A 27,903-nucleotide genomic window follows, 5' to 3' on the forward strand; every position below is an offset into this window, starting at 1 on the left:
CGGGACAGCTGGGGCAGCAATCAATTGGAGCTCTCGCCGGCTGGGAACTGCTTCAGATCAGCCTGGTCTCTCACAGAGATTCACTATCAGTCATGGCGATTCCCATCGACCCGGCAGAGGAACCTCGCATCTACCAGCAGACTCTGCTGCAGGAGGGGCTCCGGGACCTGCTGGAGAACAACAAGTTTGTGGACTGCATCCTCAAGGTGAAGGGCAAGGAGTTTCCATGCCACAGGTTGGTGCTGGCGGCCTGCAGTCCCTACTTCCGCGCCATGTTCCTCTCCGACCTCGAGGAGAGCAAGAAGCGGGAAATCACCCTGGAGGACGTGGAGCCCGAGATGGTGGAGGTCCTTCTTCGTTACATCTACAGCTCGGAGGTGCAGCTGAATGACAACAACGTGCAGGATATCTTCACGGCGGCCAACATGTTCCAGATCCCCTCCATCTTCACCGTCTGCATCTCCTACCTGCAGAAACGCCTGGGCCTCAGCAACTGCCTGGCTATTTTCAGGCTGGGTCTGATGTTGGACTGCCCCCGGCTGGCCGTGGGGGCCAGGGACTTTGTCTGCGACCACTTCAACCTGATCAGCAAGGACCAAGATTTTCTCCAGTTGTCCCCCAGTGAGATCATCGCCATCGTGGCCAGCGACTCGCTCAACGTGGAGAAGGAAGAGGCGGTCTTTGAGGCGGTGATGAGTTGGGCGGCTCATGAGGAGAGCCACCTCAAGGCCTTGCCGGAGCTGTTCGACTGCATACGCTTCCTCCTGATGCCCAAGGAGTACCTGAAGGAGCACGTCGAGGGGAACCCGACGGTCAAGTCCAGCCCGGAGCTCCTCAAGAAGATTCAGTTGGTGAAGGACGCCCAGGAGGGCAAAGGGCCCTTCGCCAAGACCAAGAAGGAGAAGGCAGTCGCCGTGAAAACCAAAAGCGGAGAAGACGCGGTCGGTGGTGAGGCCAAGGAGGCAGAGGAAGAGCTGGTACCTGGCATCTTGAATGAAAACCTACGGTTTGGTATGTTTGTGAAAGATCTGATCTTCATGATTAATGATGAGGCCACCGTGGCCTATGACCCCACCAACAACGAATGCTACTTTGCCTCCATCTCCAGTAAGATTCCCAAAAACCACACCAGCATCGTGACCAAGCAGAACCAGATCTTCGTAGCAGGTGGCCTTTACTACAACGAGGGCGATAAGGAGAATCCGCTGCACTCCTACTTCTTACAGGTGAGTGAAGAGGAGTTGTGCCTTGGGCTGACTTCATTTCCTTCTATGTCCCTGAATTATCCAATGTTTAAAGTGCAGGAGAGAGGGGAGGAGTTTTTTGAACAATTATATTTAGAATTGAACCCGAATATATATGTATTGCAGAGGAAGCTGAATGAGGTGGGGAGTGAGGAATAGAAGTGAGGGTTAGATTGGATAGGGGTGAAGGAGGCCTGTGCGGAGTATAAACACTGGCAACGACCAGCAGGGCTGAATGGCCTCTTTCTGTGCTGGACAACCATAGAAGCCCTACAGTGGTGAATGAGGCCATTCGGCCCATCGTGTCTGCACTGACCCTCTCAAAGCGCACCCCCACTTATGCCAATCCACCACCCTATCCCCGATGCCCCATCACCCTACCTAACCTGCACATCCCTGGACACTAAGGGACAATTTTATCATGACCAATCCACCTAACCTGCACACTGATGAAACCGGAGCACCCAGAGGAAACCCACGCAGACACGAGGATTTCACACAGTCACCCAAGGAATTGAACCCGGGTCTCTGGTGCCGTGAGGCAGCAGTGCTAACCACTGTGCCGCCCCCTCCTCTAATTAAACTCCTCTCATTCTGAAGCATCATTCTAAGCCTGCACCTCGATGGGGGGGGGGGGGGGGGGGGGGGCAAAATCGCTAGTGAGCAATAGCAACATTGTTCAGTGGGTAAGTGCTCCCTCTGACAGGGAAGATCCCAGGTTTAATTCCCAGCTGGCACTGAGGGGACCGTTCCAACTGGCCTCAGTGCCTTTGAGCTGGGGAGGGGGGTCACTGGCTACCCAATTTCTACTCACTTCCTTAGCTTGCCTTGCGGGCTGGCTGAGGTGAAATTTAAACCCCCCTAACTCTGCACCGTGTGTCCCATTTGTCCAATCCACTCTACATAGAATGCAAATTGCTGCTGGATGCTTTGATTCTTACACATCAGAACTTCCAGATATAAACCTGCTCTGAGAGAAACCTCACAGTCATTGGGGTAAATAGTGGATGTATTTTGTCAATTGCTGCAGATCTCTTAGAGACACAGGCTAAAATTGAAGTCACATTTATATTTAAATATATAACTACACAGGAGAGGCGGGAACCCTCTTAACATTTAAGACACATTTCGATGAGTACTTGAAATGTCAAAGCAGACAAGGATGTGGACAAACTGCTGGAAACTGGGATTTGAATAGATTGGTGCCTGGTAGCTGGCACAGGCACGATTTCGTGTGCTGTAAAACTCTACGACTCTGAAAAAGAAGCAATTGAACAATCTGTGAAGCGGAAAACAGGAAATAGTTAAGTGGCCGAAGTATTATCAGCCTGAGACGTGAGGATGTGGAGTGAGAGAACTGAAAAATAAAGAGAATATCTGTCGGACGGGGAGAGGCTGGGGGGGGGGGGGGGGGGGGGGGGAGGAGTATGGAGGAGGTGGAGGGTGGGAGTTAGGGAGATGGAGTGTCAGAGGGGTCTGGGGGAGGAAGGGAAAGGGGTGGGCAGGGGAGGGATGGTGGGTGAGTGTGGTAGTCACCACTAGCAGTATTACATATATTACGGTAAGACACGTATAATAGAGGTACATGGGTAAATCCCTGCCTGCTGGCTCCACCCAGTAGGTGGAGTATAAATGTGTGTGCTCGCTGGTGCTGTAGCCATTCTGCTGGCAGCTACAGGAAGCACATCTTTGCTCAATAAAGCCTCGATTATTCCACTACTTTGTGGTAATTGATAGTGCATCAGTGAGGAGGTTAGTTTTACGTCGGGGCCTAATCTTACGTCGGAAAGTGAGGCCGGCGCTGTGAACCTGGAGTTTCTGGTGGCTATATCGCAGCGGCATTGACAGTTCCCACCTCAACCACTCCCTGTGTTAGCACACTCCGTAATCTCTGAACTCCCTCCGTAAGGAAATCCCTTTCATTCTGTGGGTTGGTTGCTGAAAAATGAAAGTGTTTCAGTGGTAACTGATGGGACGGGAGGTTTGTGAGTGCCCGATGCTGAGCTATGTGACCGCAAATTTACTCTTCCTTACTAATGTTGTATCTTGACCTGTGGGCAGTTCGATCATCTGGATTGTGACTGGCTAGGAATGCCACCATTGCCATCTCCACGCTGTCTCTTTGGCCTGGGTGAAGCTGAAAACGCCATCTATGTCATCGGAGGGAAGGAAGTGAATGAAGGGGAGAAGACGCTGGACACTGTGATGTGCTACGATCGACAGTAGGTTTCAATCAACGGGGTATAAACCAAGGGAATGGAGTCTGCATCAGGCAGAATATCCTGAGCATTTGGCTAAAGTACAGCCAGTGGGCGGCAGGGTGGCACAGTGGTTAGCACTGCTACCTCACGGCACCATGGACCCGGGTTCAATTCGTGCCTCGGGTGATTGTCTGCGCATTCACGCCGTGTCAGCGTGGGTTTACTCCGGGTGCTCCGGTTTCCTCCCACAGTCCAAAGATGTGTGGGTTAGGTGGATTGGCCATGATCAATTCCCCCTCAGTGCCCAGGGATGTGCAGGTTAGGTGGGGATTATGGGGCTAGGGCGGGCACGTAGACCCATGTAGGGTGCTCTTTCAGAGTGTCAGTGCAGACTCAATGGGCCGAATGGCCTCCTTTTGTACTGTAGGAAAACTACTATGGTTCTAGGGTTTCACTCTGAGTAAAATAATAGACGTGGTTCCCGTACTGGAATCAATTCTCAGTGAGTCACAGCGATATATCTGTCATACATGCGACAGCCGTGGCTCAATGGTTTGCACATTCATCTGTAAATGAAATGAAATGAAATGAAAATGAAATGAAATGAAATCAGCAGGTTTGGACCTGAATGCATAATCCAGGCTGACACTCCCGTACAGTACAGGGGGGAGTGCTACATCTGAATATTGCTGAATAGAGACACATGTTGTCAAAGCTTTACATCTAGCACTCATCAGGTCGAACACAAGAGTACCAAATTTCAAACAATCGCAACTATTTATTTGGAGAAAAGGGTGTCTGATTGGTTGTGTAATTGATTCTGATTGGTGATGGTGCGGCCGATGGTGCGGCCATGGATAATCACCCAACATTTATCCCTTAACCAACATCCATTAAAGAAAACACAGATGATCTATCCAATTAATTCATTGCTGCGTGTGGGACTGTTTGTGTGTGTGTGTATATAATAATAATAATCTTTATTATTGTCACAAGTAGGTTTACTTTAACACTGCAATTAAGTTACTGTGAAAAGCCCCTAGTCGCCACATTCCGGCGCCTGTTCGGGTACACTGAGGGAGAATTCAGATTGTCCAATTCACCTAACAGCACGTCTTTCGAGACTTCTGGGAGGAAACCGGAGCACCCGGATGAAACCCATGCAGACACGGGGAGAACGTGCAGACTCCACACAGACAGTGACCCAAGTTGGGAATCGAACCTGGGACCCTGGCACTGAGGAGCAACAGTGCTAACTACTGTGCTACCGTGCCACCCCTGTGTCTGTATGTTTGTGTGAGACCATGCACGTGGGAGTGTGTGTGTATGTGTGTGTCAGTATAAGTGTGCGTGTGGAACTGTGTTTGTCCATATGCATGTGTTGTGTGTGTGTCCGCATGTGGAACTGTGTGTGTGGAGTTGTGTGCGTCTGTATGAGTGTGTGTGTGTCTGTATGTGTGTCTGTATGTTGATGTGTGTGTCTGTATGTGGAACTGTTGTGTGTCTGTATGTGGAACTGTTGTGTGTCTGTATGTGTGTGTGTCTATATTACTGTACGTGTGGAATTGTGTGTCATAGAATCATAGAATTTACAGTGCAGAAGGCCATTCGGCCCATCAAGTCTGCACCGGCTTTTGGAAAGAGCACCCTACCTAAGCCCACACCTCCACCCTATCCCCACACCTCCACCCTATCCCCGAACCTCCACCCTATCCCCGTAACCCCACCTAAGGGCAATTTAACATGGCCAGTCCACCTAACCTGCACATCTTTGGACTGTGGGAGGAAACCGGAGCACCCGGAGGAAACCCACACAGACACGGGGAGAACGTGCAGATTCCGCACAGACAGTGACCCAGCGGGGAAATCGAACCTGGGACCCTGGAGCTGTGAAGCAACAATGCTAACCACTGTGCTACCGTGCCGCCAAGTGTGTGTGTGAGGAACTGTATGTGTCTGTATATGTGTGTATGTGTAACTGTATGTGTGTCTATGAGTGTGCGTGTGGAACTGTATGTGTCTCTAGGTGTGTGTGTGCGCGTGTGCATGTATAAACAGTCTTTTCCATTAAACAGCAAAGACCACTTACTTCTGCGGCATCCTGAGGTTATGAGGGGAACTTTAAAAATGTATCTAATCATTGCTCCATTCCCAAGGGGCTTTGTTGAGCATCAGAAGTGCCCCCACCTGTTACTTCAATCTGATCGCTGACAAAACTTTAAACAAAGCTCAAGGTTCTCTATTTGAGAGAAAATATGCTACCTGCTAACTTTACAAAGTTTTTTAAGGCATGAAAACCGTTGCAAAAGTTTCCTTTTAGGTATCTGAGGAAACATTAAATGTAACAGGAAAAGGAGATGTAATCTCCTTCATTGAGTGAAATGTGCTGATTTATAAAGAGCAGTTCCCAGCGGTGAGAAACTTCAGTTAGGAGGGTAGATTCCGGAGGTTAGGACTGTTCTCCTTGGAGAGGAGAGGAGAAGACAGAGAGGAGATTTGATAGAGATGCTCATAAATTGTGAGCTGGACAGAGTAGATGGCGGAAAGGTTCCCACTTGAAAAAGGATCAAAAACGAGAGGGCACGGATTGAAGGTGATTTGCAAAGGAAGCAAATGTGATGTGGGAACAATCTTTTTCACACAGCGAGTGGTTGGGGTCTGTAATGTACGGCCTGGAGATGTGGTGGAAGCAGCTTCAATCGAGGCATTCCAGAGGGCATTAGATGATTATATGAACAGAAACAATGTGCAGGGATATGGGGAAAAGGCAGGAGGAATGGCACTAAGTCATGATGATCCTTTGGAAAGTGGAATAGACTTGATGGACCGAATGGCCTCCTTCTGCACCGTAACAATTCTGTGATACTGTGAAAAACGACACAGCTACCAAACACAGAAAAACAGATACTAAAATACCCCAGGCCTGTTGAACACATTCCTGGTGAGTCCCTGTAAATATTGCCACACTCCCGGAGACTCCCTGTAAATATTGCCACACTCCCGGAGACTCCCTGTAAATACTGCCACACTCCCGGAGACTCCCTGTAAATACTGCCACACTCCCGGAGACTCCCTGTAAATACTGCCACACTCCCGGAGACTCCCTGTAAATATTGCCACACTCCCGGAGACTCCCTGTAAATATTGCCACACTCCCGGAGACTCCCTGTAAATACTGCCACACTCCCGGAGACTCCCTGTAAATACTGCCACACTCCCGGAGACTCCCTGTGAATATTGCCACACTCCCGGAGACTCCCTGTAAATACTGCCACACTCCCGGAGACTCCCTGTGAATACTGCCACACTCCCGGAGACACCCTGTAAATACTGCCACACTCCCGGAGACTCCCTGTAAATATTGCCACACTCCCGGAGACTCCCTGTGAATACTGCCACACTCCCGGAGACTCCCTGTAAATATTGCCACACTCCCGGAGACTCCCTGTGAATACTGCCACACTCCCGGAGACTCCCTGTAAATACTGCCACACTCCCGGAGACTCCCTGTGAATATTGCCACACTCCCGGAGACTCCCTGTGAATACTGCTACACTCCCGGAGACTCCCTGTAAATATTGCCACACTCCCGGAGACTCCCTGTAAATACTGCTACACTCCTGGAGACTCCCTGTGAATATTGTCACACTCCCGGAGACTCCCTGTAAATACTGCCACATTCCCGGAGACTCCCTGTAAATACTGCCACACTCCCGGAGACTCCCTGTGAATACTGCCACACTCCCGGAGACTTCCTGTAAATACTGCCACACTCCCGGAGACTCCCTGTGAATATTGTCACACTCCCGGAGACTCCCTTTAAATCTCTCAGCAACCCCTTTTAAAGAAGACAAAGAAAGAATGGGAGACGCCTAATTTTGAAACTGTGTTCCCTAGTTCTAGATTCCCCCACAAGGTGAAACATCCTTTCAGCATTTACCCTGTCAGTAACCTTTAGAATCTTCTGTTGCAATAAAATCACCTCTTATCCTTCTAAACTATCGGTACAACCTTCTCAACCTTTCCTTGTAAGAGAACCAATTTCATCCCAGGAATCCACGCAATGAACCTTCTTGAAGTGCTTCCAATGCACGTATCTCCCTCTTTAAGTAAGGTCCAAAGAAAGTCCAAAGATGTGTGGGTTAGGTGGATTGGCCATGCTAAATTGCCCCTCAGTGTCCAAAGACGTGGAGGTTAGGCGGGGGATATGGCAGGTGTGTGGGTTTTGGTGGGTTGTTCTTTCAAAGGGGCGGTGTGGACTCGATGGGCCAAATGGCCTCCTTTTGCACTATCGTGATTCTATGGTTCTACTCTAAGGTGGCCAGAACTATCCGCAGTACTCCAGGACCAATCTCACCAATGCCCTGTACAGTTGTAAGGAGACTTCCCCGACTTTTATATTCCATTCCCCTTGCAATAAAGGCCAACATCCTCATTACTCATTGCTAACATTTTGTGACACATGTTCAAAGAGGCCCAGGTCCCTCTGTACCACAGAAAGCTTCAATCTCTCTCCGTTTTAATAATGCTTTGCTTCCCTATTCTTCCTGCCGCAGTGAACAACTTTGACATTTTCCCACATTACACTCGATCTGTCAAATTTCTACCCACTTACCACTCCGACCTATTTCCCATTGCAAACTCTTAACAGATATCTTTGCAGCATCCTTGAGCACGGGTGAGGTCCCGGAGGACTGGAGAATTGCTAATGTTGTCCCTTTGTTTAAGAAGGGTAGCAGGGATAATCCAGGGAATTATAGACCTGTGAGCTTGACGTCAGTGGTAGGCAAACTGTTGGAGAAGATACTGAGGGATAGGATCTATTCACATTTGGAAGAAAATAGACTTATCAGTGATAGGCAGCATGGTTTTGTGTGGGGAAGGTCATGTCTTACAAACCTAATAGAATTCTTTGAGGAAGTGCCAAAGTTAATTGATGAGGGAAGGGCTGTAGATGTCATATACATGGACTTCAATCAGGCGTTTGATAAAGTTTCCCATGGCAGGTTGATGGAAAAAGTCAAGTCGTATGGGGTTCAGGGTGTACTAGCTAGATGGATAAAGAACTGGCTGGGCAACAGGAGACAGAGAGTAGTGGTGGAAGGGAATGTCTCAAAATGGAGAAGGGTGACTAGTGGTGTTCCACAGGGATCCGTGCTCGGACCACTGTTGTTTGTGATATACATAAACGATCTGGACGAAGGTATAGGTGGTCTGATTAGCAAGTTTGCAGATGATACTAAGATTGGTGGAGTTGCAAATAGCGAGGAGGACTGTCAGAGAATACAGCAAAATATAGATAGATTGGAGAGTTAGGCAGAGAAATGGCAGATGGAGTTCAATCCAGGCAAATGCGAGGTGATGCATTTTGGAAGATCTAATTCAAGAGCGGTCTATACGGTCAATGGAAGAGTCCTGTGGAAAATTGATGTACAGAGAGATCTGGGAGTTCAGGTCCATTGTACCCTGAAGGTGGCAACGCAGGTCGATAGAGTGGTCAAGAAGACATACAGCATGCTTGCCTTCATCGGATGGGGTATTGAGTACAAGAGTAGGCAGGTCATGTTACAGTTGTATAGGACTTTGGTTAGGCCACATTTGGAATACTGCATGCAGTTCTGGTCGCCACATTACCAGAAGGATGTGGATGCTTTAGAGAAGGTGCAGAGGAGGTTCACCAGGATGTTACCTGGTATGGAGGGTGCTAGCTATGAAGAAAGGTTGAGTAGATTAGGATTGTTTTAGTTGGAAAGACGGAGGTTGAGGGGGGACCTGATTGAGGTCTACAAAATTATGAGAGGTATGAACAGGGTGGATAGCAACAAGCTTTTTCCAAGAGTGGGGGTGTCAATTACAAGGGGTCACGATTTCAAGGTGAGAGGGGGAAAGTTTAAGGGAGATGTGCGTGGAAAGTTTTTTACGCAGAGGGTGGTGGGTGCCTGGAACGCTTTGCCAGCGGAGGTGGTAGAGGCGGGCACGATAGCATCATTTAAGGTGCATCTGGACAGATATATGAACGGGTGGAGAACAGAGGGAAGTAGATCCTTGGAAAATAGGCGACAGGTTTAGATAAAGGATCTGGATCGGTGTAGGCTGGTAGGGCCGAAGGGCCTGTTCCTGTGCTGTAATTTCCTTTGTTCTTTGTTCTTTGCACCCTCCTCAAAATTTGCTTTGGCACCCATCTGCAAATTTGGCTACGGTGCACTCTGCCCCTTCATCCAGGTCATTAAAATCGAATGTAAATAGTTGAGGCCCAATTCCTGTGGCACTCCACCAGTTACAGTTCGCCGACTCAGTTTCCTGTAAGTTACAGTCAATCCTCCCATTACCCCCATATCTTGCGTAGCAACCTTTTAAATGCACCTGATTGAATGGATCTTGAAAATCTAAATATGCTACATTGTTGTGGGCCAGGGCTTGGAAACTCCAAAGTCCACCTGACCTGCAACCTTTATGTTAAATTCGGCTAGGATGAGCGCAAGGGTCTTCCCTTCAAGCGTGATTCAACAGTCTTCCCAGGCACTTTAATCAAAATAAGCTGTATTCTAAGAACATGTATAGGTAAACACACAGCAAGAAATTTTATCAATTGCAAAAATAAAGACACCCCACAGCTTATGTAATCTATGTACAACACTTAATGAATTCCCTCCTTAACTGTTCCAATTCAAAAACAAAATCCCATAAACCAAAAACTCCTTTCCAAGGGTGTGGCCCAGCACTCTGTATTCACACTTGAAGACTGGCTTTCCCTGAGATTCCGACCCCGTCTCACCAGCAGGTTTAAACCCTCCTGGAAAACAAACTACATCTTTTAAGTTACCATAGCAGGGAGTTATAATCAATGGGTTTTTACTGGAACTGATATTTAAATGAAAATAGAGAGAGAAAGGCCAAAACACTTATTTCCTTTGTCTGTGGCCCAAAGCAGTCAAAACTAAAAGTGAAGGTGAAATGCAAACCTCACAGCCACAGCTCAGCTCCGCCCACAAACTGACATCACTGAAGCCATGTGATAAGACAAAACCCGTTCTTAAAGGTTCACTCCCATGACAACATCTGGTGGTTCTGCTTTATCCACCCTACTTGCTACATCCTCAGATTCGGAGAGACCCCCGATAAATACTGACCCTTGCCCCAGAGCAGCATGTTTGTGTGAGTTTTGGATGCTGGGACTCTGAGTAAATTCATGGAGGAGATAGACAGATTTTTAATTAGTAATGGGTTGAAGGGTTATGGAGAATGGGCGGGAAAGTGGAGTTGGGGCCGAGAGGAGGTCAGGCATGATCGTATTGAATGGCGGAGCAGGCTGGAAGGGCTGAATTGACTACTCCTGCTCCTGGTTCTTATGTTCCACCATATCTGTTTTTCAAAACGACCTCCTTCTATTTCCAGCACGTTTAAATGGGGAGAATCGGATCCACTTCCGTATGAAGTGTACGGCCATTCGGTGGTGTCTCACAATGAAAAGGTGTATGTAATAGGAGGCAAAGGAATAGCGAAGTAAGTACGTCCCTTCTTTAAATATTGTTTTCAAGTAACGTGAATCAATTCGAAGGATGATCTGAGATCTGGTTAAATCCAATTCCACCCTTAACGAATCTATGTGACGAGCTCCTGAATTGGCTTGTGATGGATTTCACTTGGTCCTTGACTTCCATCATTAGAAGGAAATCACTGTGCTGAAATCCATAGTAAGAAGTCTTCCAACACCAGGTTAAAGTCCAACAGGTTTGTTTGGAACCACTAGCTTTCGAAGCACTGCTCCTTCCTCAGGTGAGTGACTCACCTGGGGAAGGAGCAGTGCTCCGAAAGCCTGTGATTCCAAACAAACCTGTTGGACTTTAACCTGGTGTTGGAAGACTTCTTACTGTGCTGACCCCAGTCCAACACTGGCATTTCCACATCTAGAAATCCACAGTGCACCTTCCCTCCCCCCAAGCCCATTCATTCGTCCTCCAGGCTTCTAAACTATGGGCCCCCTGGTTGCCTCAGTTCTTTTACTTTCTGTGATCTCTCCACGCTTTTGAGACACCTATTTTGGGACCACGCCGTTACTATTTCTGAGGTTCTCTCATAAAATGGAATATCTTTGTTTTTACCGACTGGTTTCGAAGCTGTCACAGTCTGTCATTTACTGTATAGTCACATACAAGGAAGCTATGAAGGAGTTTTGTACATGTCATCGAAACTCCATATTGAAGGTCTTAGGATCAGATTCCTTCCACTGTCGGAAGGGTTGGGTTGAGTGATAAGGGCAGCTCCTGGACATGTGGTATGGGGCAGTGTTTAGGCATCTCTCTCAGGCCACAGTTCCCCAGCAGCTGACGACAGCTGGCTCAATACCGACACAGAAGGTCTGACATTCTGTACACAGGGAGGGTTGGAGGTGGACAACTCTCTTGTTAAAGCCACCAGTTATTTCCCATGGTTATTCAGTACAGGAACAGGCCATGCAATCCAACCAGTGCATGCTGGTATTTGCAAGCTTCCCCTTTAAATGTATTTGCTTCAATCACCTCCTGATTCTGCTCCACGTCCTCACCATTCCCTGGCGAAAGAAACTCCTTCTGAATTTGCTTTTCGTCATTCATGGGAAGTGGCATTCCTATCGATGTTCAGCTGAGGGCAGCTAAGAGTCACCCACACTCCCATGGATCTAGAGCGAGCCAGAGAGGTTGAATAAAGTCGGTTTGTTCTCACTGGAACAACGGAGGTTGAGGGGCGACCTGATAGAGGTCTACAAAATTATGAGGAGCATAGACAGAGTGGATAGTCAGAGACTTTTTCCCAGGGTAGAGGGGTCAATTACTAGGGGCATAGGTTTAAGGTGCGAGGGGCAAGGTTTAGAGGAGATGTACGAGGTACTTTTTTTTAATACAGAGGGTAGTGGGTGCCTGGAACTCGCTGCCGGAGGAGGTGTTGGAAGGAGGGACAATAGTGACATTTAAGGGGCATCTTGACAAATATATGAATAGGATGGGAATAGAGGGATACGGACCCCAGAAGTGTAGCAGGTTTGAGTTTAGACGAGCAGCATGGTCGGCGCAGGCTTAGAGGGCCTGTTCCTGTGCTGTACTTTTCTTTGTTCTTTGTAGATGGGGATTTGATGACAATCTTTAAACTTTTAACTTCAGATTTAAAAAAAAATTTAATCCAAATTCCACCATCTGACATGGGATTCGAACCCAGGTCTACCAGAGCATTGCCCTAGGCCTGTAAGTTACCAATCCAGTGGTAATACCACTACTCCAGGGCCTTGCCCGGTGTTCTTCTAGCTGAATTCCCCTACTGAATACAAAATCTACCGACTGAATTCCTTGGTGAGGTTTGGCCAAGAGTAATCGACTGTTTTCAAACTGGGACAAATGCAGTAAGAAACCTCTAAATCCGACCATCGTATTCACCTAACTCCTATCCAAGCTGGTGGTGTGGCAATTGAGTGGCCAACTCTAGTACAATTTGTTATGGGCCAGGGTTTAGAGAACCCCAAAGTGTAGCATGGAGTTCACCTGACCCATAACTGTTAATAGATTGTGGTATGGGGAGCACACGGCCCACTCTACAGGTGTGGTACAGCAGAAATGGAAAAGTATTTTTTAAAGCAAAACAATGTTTATTCTATGAACTCAAGGTAACCTTTTAAAAACATACAGTGAACATCTTAGCAACCATTAATTCAAATACAACCCCCAAAGAATACAACACTAAGTAATCTTTAATAATTTCCCAGCTGGTTTAGCTCACTCGGCTAAATTGCTGGCTTTTCAAGCAGGCCAGCAGCACGGTTCAATTCCCGGACAGGCGCCGGAATGTGGGGACTAGGGGCTTTTCACAGTAACTTCATTGAAGCCTACTCGTGACAATAAGCAATTTTCATTTTTCAAACAACATCCAGAAGACAAAAGAAACACCTTTTAACAGAAGGTTTACATTAACTACTGAGAACATTTATAATTCTGAATTCACCAAATGATCAAGAGATAGTCTTTTGATGGCAGAGAGATCAGCAGCACACCTGCCTAGTCTGGCTTCAGCTCCAACACTGAAAACAAAACTAAAACACCACCCTGCAGCCAACAGCCTAAAACGAAAGTAAAAAAGCTGACAAACAGCCCAGCTCCACCCACTCTCTGACATCACTGCAGTAATATGGGCAGCCAAACATTTCTTAAAGCAACATTCTCATGACAAATTAAAACCCCAGATTTCAAAGAAGTCACAAATTTTCCAAGTTGCTCGAAAGAGAGGAATAGTGAAAAGGTGTGGGAATTAAGATTGGACAAGATGGGCACGAGGGGAAAAAAAGACATGTTGATATGGAAGACATACCAAGACATATGGAAGACAAAAAAGACATCTCAGATTATTCCAAAACACTACACAACCAATGGAGTACTTTTAAAGTATCATCACTATTGTATGAAATGCAGCAGCCAATTTGCACACCGCAAGCTTGTAATGATGTCACCAGTCTAAAGATGTGCGGGTTAGGTGGATTGGCCATGCTAAATTGCCCGTAGTGTAAGGTTAATGGGGGGATTGTTGGGTTACGGGTATACGGGTTACGTGGGTTTAAGTAGGGTGATCATTGCTCGGCACAACATCGAGGGCCGAAGGGCCTGTTCTGTGCTGTACTGTTCTATGTTCTATGTTCATAGACGTCATTAGTGAGGACAAAGGGATTCATTTACAGAGATCCTCAATAGCAGCGTGACATACCTCTTCATTCACCTGAGGGAGGAGCAGTGCTCCGAAGCTCGTGTTTGAAACAAACCTGTTGGACTTTAACCTGGTGTGGTAAAACTTCTGATTGTGCTCACCCTAGTCCAACGCCGGCATCTCCACATCATGGCTTCAATGGCAGCAGCATTGTTTGCAGCTAATTTTAAAATTTCTCTGCCCTAGGAGAACTCCTCCCCCCCGGGGTGATTCCCCACTCTGAGCCCTGATTGGTCACACGGGTCAGATGACCCTTACTCTGCTGTGCTGCCCTGAAAGGGAAAATCACCACAAAACCCTTACAAACATCAATGCGATCGTTTGTGCTCAGATGTTTAGGTGTTGGCCAAGGGGTAGATATTAGTCAGGGTACAGCGGAGAATGCCCCGATTCTTCTTTGAAGTGATGGGATCTTTGCACGCACTTAAAAGAAACGCATGGAGGGCGAATCTGGCTTTCATCCAAACGACAGCTCCTCTGACAGGGCAGCATTCTTTCATAAGAAGATAAGAACTAGGAGCAGGAGTAGGTCATCTGGCCCCTCGAGCCTGCTCCCCAATTAAATGAGATCATGGCTGATCTTTTGTGGACTCAGCCCCACTTTCCGGCCCGAACACCATAACCCTAAATCCCTTTATTCTTTAAAAAACTATCTTTATCTTAAAAACATTTAATGAAGGAGCCTCAACTGCTTCACTGGGCAAGGAATTCCATAGATTCACAACCCTTTGGGTGAAGAAGTTCCTCCTTAACTCAGCCCTAAATCTACTTCCCCTTATTTTGAGGCTATGTCCCCTAGTTCTGCTTTCACCCGCCAGTGGAAACAACCTGCCCGCATCTGTCCTATCTATTCCCTTCATAATTTTAAATGTTTCTATAAGATCCCCCCTCATCCTTCTAAATTCCAACAAGTACAGTCCCAGTCTACTCAACCTCTCCGCATAATCCAACCCCTTCAGCTCGGGGATTAACCTAGTGAATCTCCTCTGCACACCCTCCAGCGCCAGTACGTCCTTTCTCAGGTAAGGAGACCAAAACTGAACACAATACTCCAGGTGTGGCCTCATTAACACCTTATACAATTCCAACATAGCCTCCCTAGTCTTAAACTCCATCCCTCTAGCAATGAAGGACAAAATTCCATTTGCCTTCTTAATCACCTGTTGCACCTGTAAACCAACTTTCTGTGACTCATGCACTAGCACACCCAGGTCTCTCTGCACAGCGGCATGCTTTAATATTTAATATTTTAAATAATAATCCCGTTTGCTGTTATTCCTACCAAAATGGATAACCTCACATTTGTCAACATTGTATTCCATCTGCCAGACTCTAGCTCATTCACTTAACCTATCCAAATCCCTCTGCAGACTTCCAGTATCCTCTGCACTTTTTGCTTTACCACTCATCGTAGTGTCATCTGCAAACTTGGACACATTGCCCTTGGTCCCCAACTCCAAATCATCTATGTAGATTGTGAACAATTGTGGGCCCAACACGGATCCCTGAGGGACACCACTAGCTACCGATTGCCAACCAGAGAAACACCCATTAATCCTCACTCTTTGCTTTCTATTAATTAACCAATCCTCTATCCATGCTACTACTTTACCCTTAATGCCATGCATCTTTATCTTATGCAGCAACCTTTTGTGTGGCACCTTGTCAAAGGCTTTCTGGAAATCCAGATATACCATGTCCATTGGCTCCCCGTTATCTACTGCACTGGTAATATCCTCAAAAAATTCCACTAAATTAGTTAGGCACGACCTGCCCTTTATGAACCCATGCTGCGTCTGCCCAATGGGACAATTTCTATCCAGATGCCTCGCTATTTCTTCCTTGATGATAGATTCCAGCATCTTCCCTACTACTGACGTTAAGCTCGCTGGCCTATAATTTCCTGCTCTCTGCCTACCTCCTTTTTTAAACAGTGGTGTCACGTTTGCTAATTTCCAATCCACCGGGACCACCCCAGAGTCTAGTGAATTTTGGTAAATCATCATTAGTGCATCTGCAATTTCCCTAGCCATCTCTTTTAGCACTCTGGGATGCATTCCATCAGGGCCAGGAGACTTGTCTACATTTAGCCCCATTAGCTTGCCCATCACTACCTCCTTAGTGATAACAATCCTCTCAAGGTCATCACCTGTCATAGCCTCATTTCTATCAGTCGCTGGCATGTTATTTGTGTCTTCCACTGTGAAGACCGACCCAAAAAACCTGTTCAGTTCCTCAGCCATTTCCTCATCTCCCATTATTAAAACTCCCTTCTCATCCGCTAAAGGACCAATATTTACCTTAGCCACTCTTTTTTGTTTTATATATTTGTAAAAACTTTTACTGTCTGCTTTTATATTCTGAGCAAGTTTACTCTCATACTCTATCTTACTCTTCTTTATAGCTTTTTTAGTAGCTTTCTGTTGCCCCCTAAAGATTTCCCAGTCCTCTAGTCTCCCACCAATCTTTGCCACTTTATATGCTTTTTCCTTCAATTTGATACTCTCCCTTATTTCCTTAGGTATCCACGGTCGATTTTCCCTCTTTCTGCCGTCCTCCCTTTTTGTTGGTATAAACCTTTGCTGAGCACTGTGAAAAATCGCTTGGAAGGTTCTCCACTGTTCCTCAACTGTTTCACCATGAAGTCTTTGCTCCCAGTCTACCTTAGCTAGGTCTTCTCTCATCCCATTGTAATCTCCTTTGTTTAAACACTAGTATTTGATTTTACCTTCTCACCCTCCATCTGTATTTTAAATTCCACCATATTGTGATCGCTCCTTCCGAGAGGATCCCTAACTATGAGATCATGAATCAATCCTGTCTCATTTCAAGAGGTATGGTAGCATGATGGTTATGTTACCGGACTAGTAATCCAGAGTCCTTGCTGATGATGCGACGACACAAGTTCAAACGTCACTGGGGTAGCTGGAGAGATAAAATTTAAATCAAATCTAGTATGGGTATTGCTGGACATGGCTTCACGGGATTGTTGCTTTAACCACCCCCCCTCCCAATTCTGGTTCACTGATGTTGTTCAGGGAAGGAAATCTGCCGTTCTTACCCGGTCTGGCCTACATGCGACTCCAGACACTGAACTGACCCCTGGGCTGACCGTGAAAGCCACACGTTACTAAGCTCGCCACCAGCTTTGTGAGGGTAATTAAGGCAGAGATACTCTACTGCCAGCCTATATTTTGTACTCAAGCCTCTGGGTTGGGATTTGAACCATGACCTCCCCACTCAGAGGGAAACGCGTCGCCAACTAAACCACTCTGACACCAGCGTACAGGAGCTGCTTCTCTGCTGTTGAGGCTGCTCCATCTCGGGGGTCATCCAGAGGTTTCACTGACTTTCCACCCATTGCTTTCAGGAAGTGCTTGAACAAAATGTGCGTATATAACCCCCAGAGGTTCGAATGGAAGGAGCTGGCTCCGATGAAGACCGCCCGCTCTTTGTTTGGAGCAATCGTCCACAGGGACAAAATCTGGGTGGCGACAGGGGTCACAGACAGCGGGCTGACTGGAAGCATCGAGGTGTATGACATAACTACAAACAAGTAAGTTTCCGGAATCTTAGCACCTGCACCCCAGATCAGCCAACTTTCATCCCAATTGGAATTCCAAGCCAAGCCCAATCTGTTCGATGTTCACCAGGAGTGGGGACTGGAGGGAATTCCAAAACTCATCTCTTGGCCACTATTGCGAGCAACCCAGGAGGAATATCACCAGGATGGGGAGTGACTTGGAGGGGAACCTCCGGGTGGTGGTATTCCCAAGTATCTGCTGCCCTTGTCCTGCTAGATGGTAGAGGTTATGGGTTTGGCAGGTGCTGTGTGAGGAGCCCTTGCTGAGTTCCTGCCGTGCATCTTGTCGATAGTCCACACGGCTGCCGCTGTCGGTGGTGGAGGCAGTGCTGTAACTGGACTGCTTTGTCCTGGATGGTCATAGTCATGGAGGTTTGCAGCACAGAAAAGGCCCTTCTGCCCATCACATTTGCGCCAGTCAAAAGCAACGAACTAAGTATTCTAATCCCATTTTCCAGCACTGACACGCAGTGTTCCCTCACTACACTGTACTGACACCCAGTGCTCCCTCACTACACTGACACCCAGTGCTCCCTCACTGTACTGACACCCAGTGCTCCCTCACTGCACTGTACTGACACCCAGTGCTCCCTCACTGTACTGACACCCAGTGCTCCCTCACTACACTGTACTGACACCCAGTGCTCCCTCACTGTACTGACACCCAGTGCTCCCTCACTACACTGACACCCAGTGCTCCCTCACTACACTGACACCCAGTGCTCCCTCACTACACTGCACAGACACCCAGTGCTCCCTCACTACACTGCACTGACACCCAGTGCTCCCTCACTGCACTGTACTGACACCCAGTGCTCCCTCACTGTACTGACACCCAGTGCTCCCTCACTACACTGTACTGACACCCAGTGCTCCCTCACTGTACTGACACCCAGTGCTCCCTCACTACACTGTACTGACACCCAGTGCTCCCTCACTACACAGACACCCAGTGCTCCCTCACTGTAATGACACCCAGTGCTCCCTCACTACACTGACACCCAGTGCTCCCTCACTGCACTGCACTGACACCCAGTGCTCCCTCACTGTACTGACACCCAGTGCTCCCTCACTACACTATACTGACACCCAGTGCTCCCTCACTACACAGACACCCAGTGCTCCCTCACTGTACTGACACCCAGTGCTCCCTCACTACACTGACACCCAGTGCTCCCTCACTGCACTGCACTGACACCCAGTGCTCCCTCACTACACTGTACTGACACCCAGTGCTCCCTCACTGTACTGACACCCAGTGCTCCCTCACTGTACTGACACCCAGTGCTCCCTCACTACACTGCACTGACACCCAGTGCTCCCTCACTACACTGTACTGACACCCAGTGCTCCCTCACTGTACTGACACCCAGTGCTCCCTCACTGTACTGACACCCAGTGCTCCCTCACTACACTGTACTGACACCCAGTGCTCCCTCACTGTACTGACACCCAGTGCTCCCTCACTACACTGTACTGACACCCAGTGCTCCCTCACTACACTGCACTGACACCCAGTGCTCCCTCACTGTACTGACACCCAGTGCTCCCTCACTACACTGACATCCAGTGCTCCCTCACTACACTGACATCCAGTGCTCCCTCACTACACTGACACCCAGTGCTCCCTCACTACACTGTACTGACACCCAGTGCTCCCTCACTGCACTGTACTGACACCCAGTGCCCCCTCACTACACTGTACTGACACCCAGTGCTCCCTCACTGTACTGACACCCAGTGCTCCCTCACTACACTGTACTGACACCCAGTGCTCCCTCACTACACTGTACTGACACCCAGTGCTCCCTCACTGTACTGACACCCAGTGCTCCCTCACTACACTGACACCCAGTGCCCCCTCACTACACTGCACTGACACCCAGTGCTCCCTCACTACACTGTACTGACACCCAGTGCTCCCTCACTACACTGTACTGACACCCAGTGCTCCCTCACTACACTGTACTGACACCCAGTGCTCCCTCACTGCACTGTACTGACACCCAGTGCTCCCTCACTACACTGTACTGACACCCAGTGCTCCCTCACTGTACTGACACCCAGTGCTCCCTCACTGTACTGACACCCAGTGCTCCCTCACTGCACTGTACTGACACCCAGTGCTCCCTCACTGTACTGACACCCAGTGCTCCCTCACTACACTGTACTGACACCCAGTGCTCCCTCACTGCACTGTACTGACACCCAGTGCTCCCTCACTGTACTGACACCCAGTGCTCCCTCACTACACTGTACTGACACCCAGTGCTCCCTCACTACACTGTACTGACACCCAGTGCTCCCTCACTACACTGTACTGACACCCAGTGCTCCCTCACTACACTGTACTGACACCCAGTGCTCCCTCACTACACTGACACCCAGTGCCCCCTCACTACACTGACACCCAGTGCTCCCTCACTACACTGACACCCAGTGCTCCCTCACTGCACTGACACCCAGTGCTCCCTCACTACACTGTACTAACACCCAGTGCTCCCTCACTGTACTGACACCCAGTGCTCCCTCACTACACTATACTGACACCCAGTGCTCCCTCACTACACTGCACAGACACCCAGTGCTCCCTCACTGTACTGACACCCAGTGCTCCCTCACTACACTGTACTGACACCCAGTGCTCCCTCACTGTACTGACACCCAGTGCTCCCTCACTGTACTGACACCCAGTGCTCCCTCACTGCACTGTACTGACACCCAGTGCTCCCTCACTACACTGACACCCAGTGCTCCCTCACTGCACTGTACTGACACCCAGTGCTCCCTCACTACACTGACACCCAGTGCTCCCTCACTGTACTGACACCCAGTGCTCCCTCACTACACTGACACCCAGTGCTCCCTCGCTACACTGTACTGACACCCAGTGCTCCCTCACTACACTGACACCCAGTGCTCCCTCACTGTACTGACACCCAGTGCTCCCTCACTACACTGTACTGACACCCAGTGCTCCCTCACTACACTGTACTGACACCCAGTGCTCCCTCACTACACTGACACCCAGTGCTCCCTCACTACACTGACACCCAGTGCTCCCTCACTGTACTGACACCCAGTGCTCCCTCACTACACTGTACTGACACCCAGTGCTCCCTCACTACACTGACACCCAGTGCTCCCTCACTACACTGCACTGACACCCAGTGCTCCCTCACTACACTGCACTGACACCCAGTGCTCCCTCACTACACTGTACTGACACCCAGTGCTCCCTCACTACACTGTACTGACACCCAGTGCTCCCTCACTACACTGACACCCAGTGCTCCCTCACTACACTGCACTGACACCCAGTGCTCCCTCACTGTACTGACACCCAGTGCTCCCTCACTGCCCTGACACCCAGTGCTCCCTCACTACACTGCACTGACACCCAGTGCTCCCTCACTACACTGACACCCAGTGCTCCCTCACTGCACTGACACCATCAGTCTGGACTGCAGTCTTAAGACTCTGGAGTGGGACTTGAACTCTCAACCTTCTGAGTCTGAGGCTACAGACTGATACCAATAAGCTGTCGGTGATGATTTCCCCAACTCCAGCTGTAAAGAACCAGGCAGGACTTGTGACATTATGATAAATGTATAGAACTGTAGGGGTTAAAGTTACGTCAAAACCGACCACTGGAGGGAGCTAGATACAGAACTATATGAGACATTGATGCTAATCCTTGTGGGCGAGAGGTTGAGGAGAAGACCAGGAGAAAGACTGTAGGAAAGATAGTGTGAGTGAGAGCAGATCATAGTTATTGTATTATTAGTAGATGAGTGTAGATTGTATGTTTATTATCAACTGTTTATTTTCTAGGAGTAAGCGCCGAATCCAATTAAGTAGTGTAAATAAATATTTAGCTTTGTTCAATATAAAAGCTGCTTGTGGTCTTTGTGAACACTCGGCCAACTGTCCTCAGATTAGCACCACAGGATCGTCCCTAATGCAGCCTGGCTAAGGGGAGGAGCTGCAGTGAAGGTGAGGGGAGGGGGAAAAGGGGACCTGTTCCTCTGATCAATCCCACTGCTCCTGTGGAGCATCCAGGCACAAGAAAGTTCTTAGTCTGCTGTTGGCACTATAGTTGATTTGGGAAGAGGGGAGGTGGCATTTTCTCAGTATTGTTTGACTGGTCCTAGAATACAAGACCAGGGATGTACTTCTGAGGCTGTATCAGGCTCTGGTCAGACCTCATTTGGAGTGGTGTGAGCAGTTTTGGGCCCCGTATCTAAGGAAGGATGTGTTGGCCTTGGAAACGGTCCAGCGGAGATTCACAAGAATGATCCCTGGAATGGAGATGATGCTCCATCAATTGGACACGAGGCGAAGATGCGATCCAAACAAAAGGCTTTAATGCACAAGATGTGTGCCTGGCAGCAGACGTGCAGAAGAATGGCCGACTGCCGGGAAACACGGGTTCTTATATCCCACCTTGTAGGCGGAGCTACCTACCTCTCAGCCAATCGGCTGAGAGGCACATGACTTACCCGGGCCAATGGGCAGCGAGTCCCCTGCACCAATGGCAACCAACTTCTAAGGTACCGTAATACCCCTAATCACCCCTCGTTGAAAAGGAAGCCGGGTTTGGGGGGGGGGGGGGGGGGGGGGGGGGGGGGGGGGAGAGCGGGCATGAGGGGGGGTGGTGTCCCGTTAGTACGTGAGGCTGGTAGTATGACTAGAGATGTTTAGGCCGTGCCATTGCATCGAAGGCTGCCCACTGACTCGTAACTAATATGCAAGAGGAGAAAAGAACAATAACTATGTACAGTGTGCATAATCGCAGGGGGGAGGGGGGGGGGGGTGGAATTGGGTGAATCGTCAAAGAACCAAAATATCACAAGAGTCCATCCACAGCCAGAAGTTCACCCGTAGGTCACATCGATTCAATCAGCCGAGTGGCCGCCTTCGATGTCCTGCTTGACCTGCGTAGCGGTGCCGGTGATGTCGGAGCGGTGGTCGTCCGTGACTCCGGGAGCGACGATCTTGTATCTGTGTCCGTGCCACTAGTTGGAGCTAGCAGGGGCCAGGCCGGGAGAGGGGGGTCCCTGTCCGCTGAGCTGTGAGTGTGTCGTTGCTGGGGGCAGTGGGTGTCGGCCGGGGGGGGGGGGGGGGCTGGTGCTGGGGGGTGTGGCCGAGATCCGGCGGGTGCCAGGTCCCGAAGGGAGACCGTGTCCTGTCGGCCGTCGGGATACTCCACATACGCGTACTGCGGATTCGCGTGGAGTAGCTGGACTCTTTCGACCAACGGGTCCGACTTGTGCACCCACACGTGCTCCCGGAGCAGGATGGGCCCGGGGGTAGCCAGCCAGGTCGGGAGCGGGGTCCCTGAGGAAGACTTTCTGGGAAAAGCAAGAAGGCGTTCGTGAGGCGTTTGGTTAGTGGCGGTACAGAGGAGTGACCAGATTGAGTGGAGGGCGTCCAGGAGGACCTCTTGCCAGTGGGAGACTGGGAGATTTCTGGACCGTAGGGCCAGCAGGACGGTCTTCCAGACCGTACCGTTCTCCCTCTCGACCTGGCCGTTACCCCGGGGGTTGTAATTGGTCGTTCTGCTGGAGGCGATGCCCCTGCTGAACAGGAATTGACGCAGCTCGTCACTCATAAAGGAGGATCCCCGGTCGCTATGAATGTATGCGGGGTAACCGAACAGGGAGAAGATGGTATGCAGGGCTTTAATAATGGTGAGTGTGGTCATGTCGGGGCAGGGGATGGCCAAAGGGATACGGGAGTACTTGTCAGTCACGTTGAGGAAGTACGTTGTGCGGTTGTCGGAGGGGAGGGGACCTTTGGAGTCCACGCTGAGACGTTCAAAGGGGCGGGAAGCCTTTATCAGATGCGCTTGTTCGGGGCGGTAGAAGTGCGGTTTGCACTCGGCACAGATGTGGCAGTCCCTGGTCACTGTCCTGACCTCCTCGATGGAGTAGGGCAGATTGCGGGTCTTTATGAAATGTAAAAAACGGGTGACCCCCGGGTGGCATAGGTCCATGTGGAGGGTTCGAAGGCGTTGGCACAGGTGCTGCGGGATAGGGCATCGGGTGGCTCGTTTAGCTTCCCAGGACGATACAAGATGTCGTAGTTGTACGTGGACAACTCAATCCTCCACTGCAAGATTTTATCGTTCTTTATCTTGCCCCTCTGTGCGTTGTCGAACATGAAGGCTACTGACCGTTGGTCTGTGATGAGGGTAAACCTCCTGCCGGCCAGATAGTGCCTCCAATGTCGCACAGCTTCAACTATGACCTGTGCTTCCTTCTCGACTGAGGAATGGCGGATTTCGGAAGCGTGGAGGGTCTGGGAGAAGGAGGCCACGGGTCTGCCCGCATGATTGAGGGTGGCTGCCAGAGCTACGTCAGACGCGTCGCTCTCTACCTGAAAGGGGAGGGACTCGTCGATAGCGCGCATCGTGGCCTTCGCAATGTCTGCTTTGATGTGGTAAAGGGGAATCGACAGGGGAAACGTGGTGGACTGGAGATACTTGGGAGAGGGTACGTGTCCAGCTGCGTAAACCTGTTGATGGTCTGACTGTAGTTTATGACCATCCGATTTTTCTCCCCGGTCTTAACCACCAGCACTTGTGCTGGCCAGGGGCTGTTGCTGGCCTCGATAACCCCTTCCTTCAGAAGCCTTTGGATTTCGGACCTGATGAAGGTCCGGTCCTGGGCGCTGTACCGTCTGCTCCTGGTGGCGACGGGTTTGCAATCCGGGGTGAGGTTTGCAAACAAGGACGGGGGAATCGACCTTGAGGGACGCGAGGCTGCAGACAGTAAGGGGGGCATAGGGCCGCCGAATTTAAATGTTAAACTCTGGAGGTTGCACTGGCAATCTAGCTCCAGGAACGCCGCCGCGCAGAGGTGGGGAAGGACGAAGAGCTTATAGTTTTTAAACACCCTCCCCTGGACCGTGAGGTCCACTATGCAGCACCCTGTGATCTGGACCGAGTGCAAACCGGAGACCAGAGCGATTCTTTGTTTCACCGGATAAATGGGAAGTGCGCAGCGTCTTACCGTGGCGGGGTGGATGAAACTTTCCGTGCTCCCGGAGTCCAACAGGCAGCTCGTCTCGTGACCGTTGAGGAAGATCTTCGTGGTCGCCGTGGACAGCGTGCAGGGCCGTGACTGATCCAACGTTACTGAGGCGAGTCGTGGCAGGAACCCCGAGTCGTCATCCGGCAGCGAGTGGTCACTTGCGGGGTCCTCAGTGCCGATCCAAGATGGCGGCGCCCCGTCGGCTGCACGTGGAGTCGGGGGCCCAAAATGGCGGCGCTCGGGGACTGCACGTGGCGTCGGGGGCCCAAAATGGCGGCGCTCGGGGACTGCACGTGGCGTCGGGGGCCCAAAATGGTGGCGCTCGGTGATCACTCGCGGCGGTGGGGGGTGGGGACAGCAACGTCCGTGGGCCGCGTGAGGAGCGCGGGGGGGGGGGACCCGCAGTTGCTGCTCGGGACTGCAGCGACCGCCTTGGACTGGCAAACGGCCGCATAATGACCCTTTTTGCCGCAGCTTTTACAGGTTGCGGTGCGGGTCGGGCAGCGCTGGCGGGGGTGCTTGGCCTGGCCGCAAAAGTAGCAGCGGGGCCCCGTGGGTTTATCGGGGCGCCCTGCGGCGCAGGCCTGGTGGGGGGGGGGGGTCAGAGTCTGTGGAGGTGAGGGGGGTCGCGATCCATGCCGCCCAGGGGGCTGCCGCGCGGTCGGGAGCGTACGCGCGGGCATTGCGGTTGGCGATATCGAGAGAGGAGGCGAGGGCCCGTGTCTCGGCAAGGCTTAATGTTTCCTTCTCCAAGAGTCTCTGGCGGATCTGGGAAGATTGAATATCCGCCACGAAAGCGTCTCGAATCAAAAGTTCGGTGTGCTCAGCCGCAGAAACTTGTGGACAGACGCAGTTTCTCCCCAGAACAAGGAGGGTCTGGGAGAATTCATCTAAGGACTCACCGGAGAATTGCTGTCTCATGGCCAGCAGGTGCCGTGCGTAGACCTGGTTCACCGGCCGGATGAAATGTCCCTTAAGCAAGTCCATGTCTGCGTCATAGTCTGTTGTATCCTCTATGAGCGTGTACACAGCGGTGCCCATGCACGAGTGGAGGATATGTAGTTTTTGTTCCCTCGTCGGGCGGTTTTCGGCTGTGTTCCAATAACTGTTGAAACACGCCAGCCAATGTTTAAATGCAGCTGTTGCATTTGCTGCGTGTGGGCTGAGTTGAAGGCACTCCGGCTTGATACGAAGCTCTATCTTTTAAAACTTGTGCATTAAATTGATGCACCATCAATTGGACACGAGACGAAGATGTGATCCAAACAAAAGGCTTTAATGCACAAGATGTGTGCCCGGCAGCAGAGGTACAGAAGAATGGCTGACTGCTGGGGGACACGGGTTCTTATATCCCGCCTTGTAGGTGGAGCTACCTACCTCTCAGCCAATCGGCTGAGAGGCACATGGCTTACCCGGGCCAATGGGCAGCGAGTCCTCTGCACCAATGGCAGCTCACCTCTAAGGTACCGTAATACCCCTAGCCATACTACCACAGAAGAGCTTGTCGTATGAGGAACGTTTGAGGATTCTGGGTCTGTACTCGTTGTAGTTTAAAAGGAGGAGAGGGGAATCTTATTAAAACTTACAGGATACTGCGAGGCCTGGATAGAGTGGATGTGGAGAGGATATTTCCATTTGTAGGAAAAACTAGAACCAGAGGACACCATCTCAGACTAAAGGGATGATCCTTTAAAACAGAGATGAGGAGGAATTTCTTCAGCCAGAGGGTGGTGAATCTGTGGAACACTTTGCCGCAGAAAGCTGTGGAGGCCAAATCACTGAGTGTCTTTGAGACAGAGATAGATAGGTTCTTGATTAATAAGGGGATCAGGGATTATGGGGAGAAGGCAGGAAAATGAGGATGAGAAAAATATCAGCCATGATTGAGTGGCGGAGCAGACTCGATGGGCTGAGTGGCCTAATTCTGCTCCTATGTCTTATGGTCTTATGATCCTTTCTCCGCACTGCAGGTGGGAAGAGATGGTGGAGTTCCCTCAGGAGCGTAGCTCACTCAGCCTCGTAACCCTGTCCAAATGCCTGTACGCCATTGGTGGATTCGCTATGATGCAAACTGAAGCTGGAGATTTTGTCCCAACTGAAATCAATGACATTTGGAAGTAAGTTTAAAACACCGCTGAACCTGCCAAACACCCCCCCCCCTCCCCCCCCCCCCCCCCTCGACCTGCCCTCCAGCCACAGGGTCAGAATACTCTTCCCCGACTCCCTTTGTTTGGCACTCTTACATCCAAGCCTGAGTTTCTCAGCTTTTTGAAGCTGACTACATGATGAGCGTTGAGTGCGAGTCTGACTCTCCGGCAGAACGAAGAGAGGGCCAGAGGAAAGATATAGGCTCCAACCCTTCCCGACTTCACTGGCAAGTCAGTGCAGACACTCCACAATGTGCACAGGGTTAAGGGAGATCACACAGCACATACAGGCCATTTAACCCAACAGGTCTTCATTGCTGTCCGTGCTCCACATGAGCCTCCTCACTCCCCTCTTCATTCAGCCCTATCAACATTATCTATTTCTCCTTCATATTTCTCCTTGAACGTATCAATACTGCTCACCTCCGCTCCTTCCGACAGCGAGTTCCACATTCCAACTTCTCTCTCTCTGGGTGAAGAGTTTCCGATGAATTTGTTATTAGATTCGCCAGTGACTCTCCAGGTCGTAGAACCTATGGGGAAGCAGCAATGGAGAGGGAAGGGACTAATTGGGTCACTACTTGCAAAGCGTTGGCACCAACATGGTAAGATAATTCTGTTTTGATTCCAGGTACGATGATGAGAAGGAGGAGTGGATTGGCATTCTCAGAGAGATCCCCTATGCGGCAACGGCAACTTTCCTCCCTGTGCGACTAAATATTTTACGAATGAATAAGTTATAAGCCGAATGCTTCTAATTTAGGAGTTGGTTTGAAAGGAAAGGGAATGGGCTATTTTGAAACAGGTTATTTGTATCTGAATATTGAATGATGGGAATAATGTACTCTTTTTCTAAAAAAAAAATTAGCCAAGACGTTTTAGAACCAATCGTTTTCAGATAAGCAATGCAAATATACAGATGTTATATTATTAAATAAACTATTCTCAATAAACTGTTCTCCAGAGAAA

The 27,903-nt window shown here is 49.8% G+C and overlaps 1 protein-coding gene across 1 annotated transcript; it reads left to right on the top strand.

Moving 5' to 3' along the window:
- klhl40b (kelch-like family member 40b) lies at positions 1-27,903 on the top strand. The gene is made up of 6 exons (XM_038798522.1): positions 1-1,226; positions 3,306-3,466; positions 10,841-10,948; positions 17,538-17,723; positions 26,758-26,904; positions 27,566-27,903. The coding sequence occupies exons 1-6, from the start codon at positions 93-95 to the stop codon at positions 27,675-27,677; spliced, it is 1,848 nt and encodes a 615-aa protein (XP_038654450.1). The 5' UTR covers positions 1-92; the 3' UTR covers positions 27,678-27,903.

Source organism: Scyliorhinus canicula, chromosome 5, assembly GCF_902713615.1.
Source record: "Scyliorhinus canicula chromosome 5, sScyCan1.1, whole genome shotgun sequence".
NCBI classification, from domain to species: domain Eukaryota; kingdom Metazoa; phylum Chordata; class Chondrichthyes; order Carcharhiniformes; family Scyliorhinidae; genus Scyliorhinus; species Scyliorhinus canicula.